The sequence below is a fragment of the Podarcis raffonei genome, chromosome 12 (assembly GCF_027172205.1).
Source record: "Podarcis raffonei isolate rPodRaf1 chromosome 12, rPodRaf1.pri, whole genome shotgun sequence".
NCBI lineage: Eukaryota > Metazoa > Chordata > Lepidosauria > Squamata > Lacertidae > Podarcis > Podarcis raffonei.
In genome coordinates this window covers 10,887,236-10,903,103 of record NC_070613.1, presented here as the reverse complement: position 1 = coordinate 10,903,103, position 15,868 = coordinate 10,887,236, and the positions used below count along the sequence as shown (strand labels likewise).

Sequence of the window (15,868 nt, the reverse complement as noted above, 5' to 3'; positions counted from 1 at the left end):
TCTGCACCACCTTCACCTCTCTGTTAAATTTAGTAAGGCAAACACAGGATGTGAGGTTGCCATGTTGCAAGTTTCCTCCACCTCCCATATAGCAGGTAATGGGGTGGAGCTTGGGGAGACAAAGGTGCCTGTTAATGTGCCTTAACTATTACGTACCCATCAACTGCACCGCCCTGATCTCGGGTTGTACTTTCTTCAGGCATGGTGCCCCAAAACACGCATGTTTGGGTGTCAGCCAAGATTGCTGCTCTGGGAAAAAGCTTACAGTGGGGTCCAACAAATTTGTCTTTCCATCTCAGTGGTTCTCTCCCCAAATTTGTACTGTAACGGTGGACTGTCTAACAGACTTATCGAAAGAATTCCTAAAGAAAATCATGTGGCACACTTCAAATACTACTCAAAACATATAAGGAGACGTTAGGATGTCTTTGTAAACTGCACAGCTCCTTAATGATGTAACTAATATGCAATTTTTTATATATATAAAAAACAGCCCTTGAAAGCACCCTTAATATAGAGTAATTGTGGAAGGAGTTTTATATTTTATCTCTGCATTACAAGGTCGCTTTTAAAAGCCTGAACGCTGTGAGGAGTGTGTCACATTATGGGAACCTTGATATTTAAGCCATTTGTCCTTAAACCTCCATTTAAAAAGATTGGACTGTGCCGTTGCAAATACATCGAGTGTGGTTTTGCACATGCATGTGGAGACTCCGTCCAGGGTGCTTCAGCTGCTCAGGTTTCCAAGAAGCGACTTAACTTGCCTGTCACGAAACTGACAGCACCTCATTCCCCGTGAGCTGGCTTGTTGCTTCTGTCCTGGAGGGGGCTGAACACGGCTGAGGTTATCAGCAGGCAGCCCTACTAAAGAGACCTAGCCGACATGAATCAAAATAGTTGAGTGATGTCATAATGGGAATGTGCTCTGGCCAATTGGTGCCAGGAATTGTCTGCTCTGGGGTGGTTTCCTTTTACAGTCTTTTTTAAAGAGACATCACGCTGAACTGCACATGGCAATTACCTCCCAGGGATCTCGTGCCTACTTAGCATGTTCGGAGTTTTATTTAAAAAGAGGCAAACGGCTTATCATCCGGCCACAACCCCTTTCTGCCGAAGCCGATCTGCTGGGGGAAATCCCAGCCTCCAAGCTTCTTTTCTCCTTTTTTCCTCCTTAAGGAGAGAAGTGCCGCTGTTGCAAGCTGGACTGGGGTGTTCAGCTGCTCCTGATATCAACAGATGTTGGCAGCACACAGCTATTTACTGTGCATTGGGAAGATATAATTCTCCAGCTCCTCTGACTGCAGCTTCGCATTGAAAGTTGCAGAAAGTTCGTGGGCTCAAGCAGAAGATTTTTAACTTGTTTTGATTAGCACACCTGCTGGTTCACTGGGTTTATTCCCCCCCCCCACCTCTCTGGATTTATTTTATTTTTTGCTTGCTTCTCGGACTCTTTGTTGACAAGTTCAGTTGACGCGTTCTCCCTGCTTCGCTCCACCTGTGGGGCACATTTGCTTCTGGAGAGACGGGTATGACTGACGGCTGGTGGTGTCTGTGCCTGTTGTAGCCCATGAAGCGATTCGGCAGCCTGAGAGGAAGCAAGAAGCGAAAGGATCAAGGCAGGAGCTCCGAGAGGCGCAAATCTGAACCCCATGGCCTTCTAGGTAGGCAAATGCTGTCTCTTGCACCTTAAAAACCTTGGATGAACCCCACGAGTTGGCAGCAGCCAGGAGCTGTGGAGAGAGCAGCTTAATTCAATATCGATTCAGCGGTTTGAGTTTTGGGGGTGGCTGTTTAAATGCAGGTGCCTGGAAGAGATTTAAGCTGCTTTCTACATGCCAATAAGAGCAGTTCCTCTCTCAAAGGCAAACTAGCTTAGCCTCTCTCATCTACCCCCCCACCCCCAAATTTTGCTCTGCAGAATTTCAGATAAGAATGTTGAAAGGTGAATTTTCTGCCTTGTTGATAATTCTAAACTTTGGTTTGGAGTTATGCGCAGGCAAAATACCAGGAGATTTCACAAGTGTCCTTTTCAGTTCTTGGAAAGCCAAGGCACATTATGAGACAGTCATCCTTCTCTGTACACCAGTGCTATAGGAGAAGTTCAAGAGCTGTCCGATGATTGCTTAGTTATTTGTGCTTGACTTATCCCTTCGAAAGCCTCTTCTCGGTTTTCACTCTGTTTTATAGGATGACTTCATTGCAGGTACCCTGATATTATAGACACACGGAACTACACCAGGGACCGCAACAACATGTAGCAGCATAATGATAAGCTTATAAGATAGGTTTGTACTCCTGTACTTATTGTCAGTTGCAATTCTGCTGAAAATGCCTCCTCCTCATTATTACTGTTGTGATTTAACTATTCTAAATTGCCTAAACATCACAATTGCCGTAGAGAGATGAAAATGGCATCTGCAGGCATGCAATCCCATAGCCACAGCACAAAAGGAAAATTCAATGAGGAGGGAAAAGGAAAGAAAGCACTGGAGCAGCTGCTCCTTTCTGACTGATGGTTGGTGCATTTACTTGCCCTCTCATGGTGATCATTTCTTCACCATGGAATGGTCCCCTGCATTTAGGATTCCTCTGTAAAACTAGTGAAGTTCTGGATGTATCTTACTGGAGGAATTCTAGTGTGATTCCAGTTTTCCAGCACCAGGGATGCTATACCAATGTGTCTGCTGAGGATATCTTTGATGCTGCAGTAGATACGCCTTTCCTTTCCTCTGATCCAGCCCCTGTTCAAAAAGATGGTCCTTAAGCCGTTTGAAAAATCGCCCAACTCCACTTCGCCTTCGTTTTGTAGAGCAAGTTCTAAGCAGTGAGGGCAATATTGCTAGCGCCTAATAATCTTTGGCTGCTTCTGTTGCTGCTTCCTGATGCATATCACAGCCCAGCGGTACCTTTTTGTTGTTGTTGTTTAGTTGTTTAGTCGTGTCCGACTCTTCGTGACCCCATGGACCAGAGCACGCCAGGCACTCCTGTCTTCCACTGCCTCCCGCAGTTTGGTCAAACTCATGCTGGTAGCTTCAAGAACACTATCCAACCATCTCGTCCTCCGTTGTCCCCTTCTCCTTATGCCCTCCATCTTTCCCAACATCAGGGTCTTTTCCAGGGAGTCTTCTCTTCTCATGATGTAGCCAAAGTATTGGAGCCTCAGCTTCAGGATCTGTCCTTCCAGTGAGCACTCAGGGCTGATTTCCTTCAGAATGGATAGGTTTGATCTTCTTGCAGTCCATGGGACTCTCAAGAGTCTCCTCCAGCACCATAATTCAAAAGCATCAATTCTTCGGCGATCAGCCTTCTTTATGGTCCAGCTCTCACTTCCATACATCACTACTGGGAAAACCATAGCTTTTACTATACGGACCTTCGTAGGCAAGGTGATGTCTCTGCTTTTTAAGATGCTGTCTAGGTTTGTCATTGCTTTTCTCCCAAGAAGCAGGCGTCTCTTAATTTCATGGCTGCTGTCACCATCTGCAGTGATCATGGAGCCCAAGAAAGTAAAATCTCTCACTGCCCTTTTAGCAACCCATTTATTACTGAGGAATTCCACCAAGGATATATCTCTGGTGTGCTCTCTGAATCTGCTGCCTCTGCAGCATCCTAAATGAAGGGTCACAGGTGCCTTTTGGTGCTAACCTTGGCTACAGGTCACAAGGCTGATGGAGAGGAACTGAAAAGCAGGCGCGTGTCATTGCATTTCCTAGAGAGTAGCTGCTGAGCTCCTAAAGGAAATTCCAGTTCCGTTTTTCAGAAGCAAGGTTCAACTTCGCACATACACCTGTGAAAAGCTGCTACATAACTGTTTTTGTAATTTATTAAGTTCCTTCATTGGAAGCTTATGGTTTGTTTGTTTTTAATGCCAAGGAAATGAGGAGCAGAATACTATGCCGTTAACTCCTTGCCTTGCCGCCCCACTCGGCTGTTTAACTTGCCTTGGCTCCTTGTCAACTGGTGCTCTCTGTCGCTCCTCCATGAAACTGACTGGCAGTAGATCTAGATCCAGAGCAGATGACAGAATCAACTTGATCAAGCCAAGCTTCCAGTAGAACTCACTGCCACTAGAATAGAGCAGTGGCTGCTGGCTTTTAAAAGTGGATTAAACAAAGCCATACAGGGTGCATCTTATCAATGGCTATAAGTGATCTCCATGTTGAGTGTTGGGCCACATACACACCATGCATTTAAAGCACATTTAACACACATGTAACGAGCATGGCTTTTCCCCAAAGTATCCTGGGAATTGTAGTTTGTTGTGGGTGCTGGGAATTATAGCTCTGTAAGGAGTGAACTAAGTTTCTGATTTTGGCAGCGGGTAGGAGGGTGGAGAAACATGTCTTTTAAATGTTTGGTGTAGATCATTTTACTGAATACCGGTTGCGGGGGAGCAAGAACACTCCTTCACGCCTTGCTTGGGGGCTGTGAGAAGGCAATGACTTAGCCACTGTGGGAAGCAGAATGCTGGAGCAGATGGACCTTTTGTCTAACCCAGTAACAGTCTTCTTACAATTCCTATGATGAATTGGATTTACTGTGACCATTTTCAGGCCATGTTTGGCTTCCTACAGGATCCTTACTAAAGAATAGCATTTCACAGGGCACATCGACTCTACGGTCCTATATTGGATTTGTCTTGATTTCTGCACCCGCTTACCTGCTAAGAAACTTTTGCCAGATGTCTGCTATGGAACCCTGGGAATATTGCAAAGGATTCTGTGGGAAGGTGAATATCCTAGGAATGTGTTCTTTTGGACCTTTGCCATCATCCCATGAGGACTAAGCTGGACAAGACGTTGAGGGTCCCTACTTGGCTTGCCCACCTCTTTAAATTTCTTTACCACCATCTTGCCCCCCAAAGTTGCACCGAGGCTGTGTTTTTCTGAAGTAAATTGCCCCTTCAAAGCGAACTGAATGTAGATAATAGGGAAGATAGCAGCTTGAGGAGCACTGGTTATATCTGGGACATGATCTTTAGGATCCTCCCAAGGTTTGTCTTTATCATAGAATTGTAGAGTTGAAAGGGACCTTTTGGGTCATCTAGTCCAACCCCCTGCAATGCAGGAATCTTTTTGCCCAACATTGGGCTCAAACCCAAAACTCTAAGATTAAGCGTCTCATGCTCTGCTGATTGAGCTGTCCCACAGATTCCCAAAGAGATCAGATCGTAAACCTGCAACGTCATGTCTTATTGGGTGTTGAGTGTTACCCCAGAATGCTGCTGGGTCTCACACTGCAGGGGGAAATGGTACTGACTGGCAGGCTCAAAGGATCTTCTCTACCATTACTGATCGTCTCATGGAAGAATGCCTGGTGAGCTTCAAAGGAACCCCGTGGGTCCCTTTGAAGAAATCCACTGAACTATCTGCTACTTAATTTTATAGGAGTTGCCCCTGGCTCCCCTTCGACTCTCAACATGGCCAGTTGTGTTTAAACAGGTCAGGTCCCTGCTGCTGTTTGTAAATGAGATTTCTTCTTCTTCTTCTTCCAAGCAAGATGAGACTAATATCCCTGCCCTTTAAAGGACACCATCTGTTCAGGGATAGGTTGAATGACACATACGAAGAACGCAAGGTTAAAACAAGTTCCCCTCTGACGAACCCGGTGCGGGAGGCGACTCTCCTCTGAGCAGCTGTGAAAACATCTGGCTCAGCAAAACAGCAACTGGGGGAAGGCCCACTTGCTGGTGCTGGTGCCTGCTGACTCCAGCAAAGATCCAGCCTCATCCACACCCATCTGGAGCCTGTTTTAGTAGTGGTTCTTTGGAAGGCAACCCAGATGTGGCTTTTCCCTGGGCTGCCCAGGGCTCGAATGGTCTAGTCAAGCCCAGCTTGCTCTAGTGACTGGGCTTGTTCCAAGCTCAACCCAGATTGGCTAATTGCACTCACTGCAGCTCCCGCAGGATCAAAAGTTACCTGCATGGGTCTTCGCAATTGTAGTAGCACCATGCGCTTCTACAATTGGGTATCTAGCTAATAATGCCAGCTTCTTACCAGGGTAGAGAAATGTGGGTGGGGTAAACTGATGGAATAAGCGCAGCTTGCGGACCTAACATATAGAATAAGAGATCAAGAAGAACATAGGTTTAAAGAAGATTGGGAAATGTTTATTGAATATATGGAGGAAAATTGTGTTTATTTGAAAAGGGGGGCAGCATTAAGATAAATCCAACAGTGTAAATAAGTTTTGATGGATGTAATAATGGAATACTGAATGGTCTAGTTTATATAAAATATGAAGGTATTTATGTCATGCAAAACGAATGATGGAAAGAGAGGAAGGGAAGTCATTGATATTTTAAGGTTGTCTAAGTAAATATTCTATGTAAAACAGAAATTGTGGGTGGGTGCAGAAATCTCTTGCTTTTGCACGGCTGGAACATGGCCTACTGTACAAAACTAAGAGTCACATCTGTTGTTTTGCCTGCTTTCGTCAAGTGGTCCCCAAGTGATTGCACATTAGGAAATGTGGCCCTTGGAATAGGGGTTATAATCCTATCCTGGATTCGCAGGCTCAAACAGAATTATGATACATAATGATAAAGTATACAGGAAAATTCAGGTTGCTGTCATCTGGGTTTCTTCTTTCATTGCGCAGCATTTAGATTTGATTTTGTCCTTTGCACGGAGTCTGCACAACTATTCCTTAAACTTTGAAGTCAGAATCTGTTACTGGGTGAAGAATCCAGAGTTCTCAGCTTTTATTTGATGGGGAGGAAAACAAGTTTCTAGTTCACATGGCTGCAGAGAGAGGCAGCATGTGGTGTACTGGTTAGAGGGCCAGACTAAGGTTAGGGAAACCAGGGTCTAGGTCACCACTCAGCCATGAATCTCCCTGGACAACCTTAGGCCAGTGGATCTCTCTTGGTCTTACCTAGCTCACAGGGTTCTTGTGAGGATGAAATGGGTGAAATGAAGGAATAATAATAAAATGGTCCAGTAGCACTTTAGAGACCAACTAAGTTTGTACTATGGGACGCAGGTGGCGCTGTGGGTTAAACCACAGAGCCTAGGACTTGCCGATCAGAGGGTTGGCGGTTCGAATCCCCGTGATGGGGTGAGCTCTCATTGCTCGGTCCCTGCTCCTGCCAACCTAGCAGTTCAAAAGCACAACAAAGTGCAAGTAGATAAATAGGTACCGCTCCGGCGGGGAAGGTAAACGGCGTTTCCATGTGCTGCTCTGGTTCGCCAGAAGCGGGTTAGTCATGCTGGCCACATGACCCGGAAGCTGTACGCCGGCTCCCTCAGACTATAGAGTGAGATGAGCGCCACAACCCCAGAGTCGGCCACGACTGGACCTAATGGTCAGCGGTCCCTTTACCTTTTAAGTTTGGACTGGGTATAAGCTTTTGTGTGCATGCACCCTTCTTCAGATAACTGAGTGTACATTTTGAGCATCAACAGTGTCTAGAGAAATCTTTGAAGCTAGTGGGGGAGCTGTGTAGGATTTTGAGTGATTAAGAATTGAGTCTTCTGGGCACTCTGTAGCTCCTTGCCCTCCCTCCGACTAGAGAAAAGGTGCCAATTAAACTGGGAAACAGCTTGCAGAATCCAGCTTTCTGTAGTATATATTTTGGTTTACCTTGTCTGCAGCAGTTTGGCTTCAGCTGTATCCTGCTTTTCCGGCCCTTTGCCTGTGCTGCTTTCCACTGAAAGGCTTATCTGTGTGTACTTGGGGCATTCTCGGCCTGCACATGAAATTGCAGAAATCCCAACTTACCCTAGGGGATGGGGTTGTGCCCGAGGAGCCTGGCTCTCCATCAGCAGTGCCCAGCATTGTGGTGGTGGTGGGGAACCACTACAGCCTCCATGCTGAGACACAAACACGGTTGCATTCAAAGATTTGCTCGTCCGTGCATTTGGGGCTCAGTGGTACAACTCGCAGCAACGCCTGCGGAGCTCTTTCATTTATTAGCCGTCCCCTCTCTCAGCCTGCTGAGTTGACGGCAATTTCAGAAAATGTGCGCTAGTGGCCGATCAATGCCAATTAATCTTGCATTGCAGACGGCACTGGGGCCTGGGTGCTGGGAGGCTTCTCAGCAGCTGGTTGCAGTTTGAAAGGAGAAGGTGTGATGGATTGCCGTGTGGTGTGCGAAACCTCCTTTTGCTTCTAGGGATATCGCATATTTCCCTCCCTCCCTGGCCACCGTTACTGCACTTCTCTGAAGGTGCTTTGAATGTCAGGAGTATTTCTAGAACCGCAAAATGCCTGCCTAATCTTCAGTCCCTAATTTAAGACTTTTATCAGTCAAAGAGGACCCTGGGGGTGAACCTCTATTCCTACTAAAATTACATGCCAAAAGGCAAGCCTGGGTTTTGGGTCCATTGCTGAGTGAACAGCCAGATATGGTCCTCCAGTCCTCTTTATATGGCCCTTGGGACTCTCCTTGCACCACACTCCTCCTTGGCCCTTCTCAACACTCTCCCCCAGTTCTTTTGCCTGGCTGGAATGTGCCCTTGGACAGTAGGGCACATTGGACAGTAGTAACAAGGCGAGTGATTGACTTTCAGCCCTGCCAGGTTTGGAACAGCTTTGGATGACCTGGTTATGGGGAGACAGGCTGAGCTATTAAAACTGCCCTCTAGGGCCCCCAATATTTTTACAATTTTATTTTTGTTTTGTTTTTTTAATCCACCCATCATATTAGAGTAAGCAGATGCAAAGGGGTTTCTGGGCCTTGTGTAGAAGAGAGAGTTTCGGCAGGTGGATGACAGGGCACCAAAATTCCTGCCGCCACACATCTATGGAAAATACAGAAACTCTGTTGTCATTTACAGCCAGTCCTCCTGCATGTCTTCCATCTTAAAAAAAATAAATTGTCATTGCACAACAAAGTTAACTCAAAACGTTGCACCAAATCATGCCATCTTGGGCATTAATTTAGTGGGAAGGTGGGCTGTAAGTATTATAGAGGAAGAATAAAGGAAAACCCTGAAAGCTGTGACCTGAATAATTATGCAAGTTTTTTTTTTTTTTTTATAATATTTTTATTGAACAATTTTTTATATAACAGAAACAAAACATACATGAACAAACATTCAACAATAATAAAACATAAAACAAATACCATTTCATAACCCAATTTCTAAACCTTACTTCCTCGACCTCCTCTTACTTCCCGTTTCTGTATAATTATGCAAGTTTTTGTGGATTCTGCATCACTTTTCCGCTTCGGTTTGCCTTGGAAAGGGCAAGGGGCTTGTTGAGACTTAAGAGAAAAAGGTCATGATTTGTAAGCATAATGATTCCTAGGGAGTCCTTTGGACACTATGCTCTGGGGTGTGGATCCATAATGTCCACAGATAGCCCTAGAGACCAGCGATCACATTTACAGGCCCATTTGATGGTTGTGGCTCCAAGCTCCGTACAGTCAAAGACCAAAGGATGCTTCAATGCATTTCAAATTAGATTGCATTAGTATATTTAAAAGATGCACAGTTAGATAGATACACACACACACACACACACACACACACAGTGGTACCTTGGGTTAAGTATTTAATTCATTCTGGAGGTCCGTTCTTAACCTGAAACTGTTCTTAACCTGAAGCACCACTTTAGCTAATGGGGCCTCCTGCTGCTGCCGCGCCGCCGGAGCACGATTTCTGTTCTCATCCTGAAGCAAAGTTCTTAACCTGAAGCACTATTTCTGGGTTAGCGGAGTATGTAACCTGAAGCGTATGTAACCCGAGGTACCACTGTAACCCGAGGTACCACTGTAACCCGAGGTACCACTATAGTCCAAGGATGTAGTCCAAGGATGACTGACAGTGGGGTGGAACTACTGGAACTCCAGATGTTGAAAAAGATGCATTTCAGATGAACTAACTTTCCTTTGGGAGCATGTTTCATTTAGCAACTCCCATCAGGTTCATAAACCACCATGGGACTCCCTATAGTGGTTTATCCACATGATGGAATTTCCAGCTGAAGTTTGTTTCTCTTTTTCCTGTTGCAGTCCAACAGAACCCATGTATATTCTGCATTGGGTGCCCTGGAAGGGGACCATAGGTTTGTGGTAGAGCACAGTCCCAGTCCCTGGCATCTCCTGTTGATAAAAAGGACCTCCAATACACAATGACGTGAAGGATTCTCTGCTGGGGACCTTGGAAGAGCCATTGCCTGTCAGTATGCATAATATCAGGGTAGAGCAATGATGGAGAACCTGTGGCCCTCCAGATGTAGCTGGACTACAACTCCCATCATCCTTGACTGTTGGCCATGCTGGCTGTGCAGTCCAACAGTATCTGGAGCTGCCACAAGTTCCCCATCCCTGGGCTAGAAGGGCAAATAATCTTGCCTGTGTTCCTGGATATATTGGGATAGTTGGCGATTTGATTTCTATTCTGCTTTGCTTCCATTCAACTCAGGGTGGTGTATGTGCATTCCCTGCCTGTCTCCCATCCGACCTGCGTGGCTTTGGTGAGGCTGTTGCATTGCATGTCCGCCGCCCATGATGATAGAGAACGTTGCATTTTTTAACTTGTAAAATGTTTACGTTCCTCTCCACTTTTTTTTTAAAAAAGTATGTTCATTTCAGGCCAGTTTCTGCTGATGGCTGCAGTTTTCCTGCAAACAGTGGATTGATTGATTGATTGACTGATTGATTGATTGATTGATTATTTGATTTTTTTATACCACCTTTCATCATACAATCTCAGGGTGGTTCACAGAATGGATGAGGAGGTAAATGTGTGCTCTCCCCACACCGTTTCACAGGGGGAGGCTCATAAGACTGTAGGTTCTTCTATGCCTAAAAATAAAAATAAAACAATACAGCGGTACCTCAGGTTACATATGCTTCAGGTTACATACGCTTCAGGTTACAGACTCCGCTAACCTAGAAATAGTGCTTCAGGTTAAGAACTTTGCTTCAGGATAAGAACAGAAATCGTACAGCGGCAGCAGGAGGCCCCATTAGCTAAAGTGGTGCTTCAGGTTAAGAACAGTTTCAGGTTAAGAACGGACCTCCAGAACAAATTAAGTACTTAACCCGAGGTACCACTGTAATCCCTGCACTGGGAAATCTAGTGTGTCAGAAGTTGGATTACAAGCAAAGCTTATCTAAACAGCTTTGAGGTTTCGGGTTTTTAAAAAACCCAATCAAGCAGTTTATGAAATAAATAACTTCTCCTGTATACTATGTGCAAGGAATTTTAGACAATTTTTTTTTTAAAAAAGATGCCCCGCTCCTCGCATGAGCAATCTGAAATAATTACAGGGCAGGCAGAAAGCATCTCCTCATATGTGAGAACTAGCTGTATGCCTTGGCAGAGTACAAACCCGACTCCCGACTGAGCAAAATTTAGATGTCCTCAACTCCCTTCCTTTTTCACTGCTCTTATTCGTCTACTCGATTGAAGTATTGCAGCAGGGGCTGGGTTTGTATCTGCCAGCTGTTGCTATAGCAACGCTTCTCTTGCCCAAGTCTTGCTGCTAAAAATAGATCACCTTGAACCCGGGGAAAGAAATCAGGGGAAATCAAAAGGTGCCAGCGTGATTGACTTCCGCGGTGGCGCTTGCAAAGCAGCTCTGCCTTTGAAATCCAACAAATGAAAGCCTTCCACAATGCGAGGAGGCATGAGCAACCTATTTAAGCAACAAATCGGAAACAGTAGGGTTTGAAGTCCTGCTCCGTGGTTTAAATTACACCCAGCGCCTTACAATTCTGGACGTGTGCTGCTGTCCCAGGCTACTGTCACTGAGGGGCACCCCAAAAGAGAAACTACTGGCTGCTGCCCAGAAGCGAGGGATATGTTGTGTGTGTTTCCCGGCCGGTGCATGGGGCAACATCCATATTGAAATTGAAATACTTCATTGTCACTTGTACAACTTGTATACAGTGAGATTACACGAGCACCCCGCACTCAGCTCTCTTAATTCCCCTCGTTTACTGACGCACACCCACCAAACCCGAAAGTCAGTTGCCCTGTTGTTATCTTTTCATTCAGCAGCCTAACAGCCCATGGATAGAAGCTGTTCTTTACCCTGTTGGTGTGACTAAGCAGGCTTCTATATCTTCTGCCCAAGGGCAGGAGATCAAGAAAGTGCCGGCCAGGGTGTGAATCATCCCTGAGAATTTTCCTCACTCTCCTGAGGCAACGTTCTTCCGTGATGTCATCCAGCGGATTCAAGGGACAGCCCATAATATCTTGTGCTGTATTCACCACCCTCTGTAGGCACTTCCTATCAGTTGATGTCAAACCAGCGTACCACACTGTGATGCAGTATGAAAGGACACTTTCTGTTGTGGATCGGTAGAAGGAGATCATCAAATGTTGATTGACATCGTTCTTTTGCAATACTCTGAGCAATACATGTGCAAAGGTCTCCTTTGTGGGGACTGATCTGGCCTCAGTGGTTTGAAACCCATTCATGTCCGTGGAATAGCTCTGGCACTGCTTTCCCTTGCTTGCTTCTTTGAGACCCCCAGGAGGGGAGTTGAGAGGAAGTGGACGAACACGAGAATCTGTGCAGTGCCGGAGTGCAGACTGTCAGGGTATCACATGCATCTGATTCAGAGGGAGACAGAGGGAATTGTAGCAATCTGATATACAGCCGTACCTTGGAAGTCAAACGGAATCCGTTCTGGAAGTCCGTTCAACTTCCAGAACGTTCGGAAACCAAAGCGTGGGTTCCGATTGGCTGCAGGAAGCTCCTGCAGCTGAGCAGAAGCCGTGGAAGCCCTGTCGGACGTTCGGCTTCCAAAAATAGTTCGCAAACTGGAAGAGTCACTTCCAGGTTTGCGGCGTCCGGGAGCCAAAATGTCCGAGTACTAAACTGTTCAGAAACTAAGGTACGACTGTATACATGAGACTGGGGCGAGGAGCCTGGAGCTCTCTAGAGATTTCTGTACTGCGATTCTGCTTATCCTTGAATGTTGGTCAAACAGGCGGGGGCCGATGGGAGTTGTAGCCTAAGAAGGAGGGCCGCAGGTCCTCCCCACCCAACTGCTTTAAGATTACCAACGTTCCTGGATTTGAAAAACTTATTTTTAAGTAGCAAGGTGCTAGCATCTGGTAGGCTTTTCTTTAATGGCTGAAGAGTTTGACCAATGCTGAGGGGAAACTTGGCATCCAGTTGGCCAGTGTGAGAATAGGATGCTGGATTAGATGGGCTTCTGGCCTGATCCAGCAAAGTTCTTCTTATGGACAGCCAGGGAAGATTTGGGAGAAATGACTTGTGGCAGGAGAAAAGGAGGGGTCCCTGCGAAGGTTTTCCTTGCACTGGAATGTAGGGATGGACCAGTGAGACAAGCAGGAGATTTGTATGGGAATGGAGAGCAAAGCCAGGCAGAGGCAAGAACTCCGAGGTGCAGAGAGTCAAAAGCTTCAAATAATAATAATAATAATAATAATAATAATAATAATAATAATAATAATAATATCATCATCACTCATCTGACTGGTTTGCTGCAACCACCCTGGGCGGCTTTCAATAAAAACATAGCAAAACATCAAACATTAAAAACTTCCCTAAACAAGGCTGCTTTCAGATGTCTTCTAAATGTCAGATAGTTGTCTATTTCCTAGACATCTGATAGGTGGAGGTTCCACAGGAAGGGCACCACCACCAAGAAGGCCCTCTACCTGGTCCCCTGTAACTTCACTTCTCACAGTGAGGGAACTGCCAGAAGGCCCGCAGAGCTGTATCTCAGTGTCCAGACTGAGCAATGGGGGTGGAGATGCTCCTTCAGATATACAGGGCCGAGGCCATTTAGGACTTTAAAGGTCAGCATCAACACTTTGAGTTGGGCTCAGAAACCTACTGGGAGCCGATGGAAATCCTTTAGGACTGGTGTTATATGGTCCTAGCTGCCGCTCCCAGTTGCCAGTCTAGCTGCCTCCTTCTGAAATAGTTGCGTATTCCAAGTCACCTTCAAAGGTAGCCCCACATAGAGCGCATGGCAGTAGTCCAAGCAGGAGATAAGGGAGCCATTTTTCTTCAACCAAGACTTCTTTGAGGACTGTGCAAAGCTTTCTGATAGGTTTCTGTACATGTCAGCAGCACATCCAGAATAAGAAACTGCTGTGTGGCAGTGTGTGAACTGGAATTAGCGATGAGATAATTTTGCTGAACTGTCGGAGATAATGTAAAGGCCTCATTGCATTCCCTCGCATTCCTTCAGGCAAGAAGAGGCGCTGTGTGTGTGTGTGTGTGTGTGTGTGTGTGTGTGTGTAGGAGCATGAATTAAGGTCCTAGGGTGGTGTGGTTATAATTCTTTATGGTGATACTATGAGTTCCTAATAGCCAAGTCCTTTAGGAATGAAGGATCAGTGGTGTTTAACAGAGATGAGCCTCCTTGCGTCATAATGGCATGATAGAGCAGGGCCCCTCTAGACTGGTGTTTTGTCGTGGTTATGTTCTGCAACATATCATTGACCCAACAGTAGTAATTTAGTGGGGGATTTAAATGGACCGTCAACACATCGTTCTGCTTCATTAGCTGTTCTGCAGTGCTTTGCAAGTGCTGCTGTCTTGCAGTATAGTGCAACAACAGCAGGGCATTCACCCACAGAAACACACATCAAACACTGTGGCATAAAAAAATTTCAGTAGTACGCTATGGGACATGCCCTGATCGGAAATGAAAGCTGCATGTTTGCCCCCAAAAGGGTTGCAGAGGCAAACAGTATGGAAGCCATTAAATGGCATCTATCAAGACTAGGACTTGAACTCGGAGACCTGCTTTTACACTAATATGAATGCTCAGGAGATGGACTTGGATGAGTCAGGGGTCTAGAAACCAAGCCTTATGAAGAACGGTTGAAGGAGCTGGGTATGTTTAGCCAGGAAAAGAGGCGGCTGAGGGGAGATATGATGACCATCTTCAAATATCTGAAGGGCTGTCCCATGGAGGATGGAGAAAGCTGGTTTTCTCCTGCTCAGGGGGGTAGGACTTGAATCAATGGATTCAAGTTTCAGGAGGGAGATTCCGATTAAACATCAGGAAGAACTTTCCGACAGTAAGAGCTGTTCGACAGTGGAACGGACTCCCTTCGGAGGTTGTGGACTCTCCTTCCTTGGAAGATTTTGAGCAGAGGTTGGATGGCCACCTGTCATGGATGCTTTAGTTGAAATTATTGCATTGCAGGGGGTTGGACTAGATGACCCTTGAGGTCCCTTCCAGCTGTACCATTCTATGAAACCTAAATCGTATTGCCTTATCGTTATTCTCCAGCTTTGCTAATATAAAGATGTTAAGTTGTGGGTGAACATATCAGACAACACAGCAATTCTTCAAACAGCTCTTGTTTATTCTGAGGCCAGAACGGAACTGAACTGAAGAGCTCAGTCAGCCTGCTTATATAGAACTCAGTACAACGTTGCTGTAGCAACTTTCTAAAACTATCCAATCACTGAACGTCACTTTCGATCCTTCATTTGCATACAAACTATCCAATCACTGAATGTCACTTTTGATCCTTCATTTGCATAACTATCTACAGTATCCCCCTGCTGGCCCAGGGTGAGAACTTCAGTACATAACAAAAGACACATTGCTTTGTCTTATTTTCTGCCTCCCAAGAGACCTGTTTGTTTCAGTTGGGGCCTGAGGCAGAGCCAAATAACTACTTAGTAGTCACTTCAATAACTTTTATTCTTAGAAATGGGAGGCATCCCTTTTCGCTGCCTTTGTCCCAATAACCCTGCATGAATCTTAGAAACCCCTCTTTGTCTCTCACAGAACTACAGTTCCCAGAGTTCCCTGTGAAGAGGGATTGGTTGTTAAACCTCTCTGGGAATTGTAAATCTGTGGCAGGGAAGAGGTGTCTCCTAACACCTCACAGTACCTTTAACAAACTACAACTCCCAGAATCCTTTGGGGGAAGCCATGACTGTGTAAAGTGGTATTATACTGCTT

General features: G+C 45.7%; 1 protein-coding gene and 1 long non-coding RNA gene across 6 annotated transcripts in view; one reads left to right on the top strand and one right to left on the bottom strand.

Annotated features, from left to right (window-relative positions):
• The window catches only part of PRKAG2 (protein kinase AMP-activated non-catalytic subunit gamma 2), a 202,118-nt gene that overhangs the window by 95,380 nt on the left and 90,870 nt on the right, over positions 1 to 15,868 (top strand). Inside the window, exon 1 of one of the 4 annotated variants that reach the window (XM_053359549.1) lies at positions 1,422 to 1,661. The exons of the other annotated variants lie outside the window; for them this stretch is intronic. Within the exon in view, the coding sequence (XP_053215524.1) occupies positions 1,568 to 1,661 (94 nt within the window). The 5' untranslated portion in view covers positions 1,422 to 1,567. Of the gene's footprint in view, positions 1 to 1,421; positions 1,662 to 15,868 lie in introns of those variants that run through there. 4 annotated transcript variants of the gene reach the window in all.
• Positions 1 to 15,868, bottom strand: part of LOC128398459 (uncharacterized) — an 86,001-nt gene that overhangs the window by 19,499 nt on the left and 50,634 nt on the right. The window contains exon 5 of one of the 2 annotated variants that reach the window (XR_008327135.1): positions 10,621 to 10,756. The exons of the other annotated variant lie outside the window; for it this stretch is intronic. This is a non-coding gene — a long non-coding RNA (uncharacterized LOC128398459). Of the gene's footprint in view, positions 1 to 10,620; positions 10,757 to 15,868 lie in introns of those variants that run through there. 2 annotated transcript variants of the gene reach the window in all.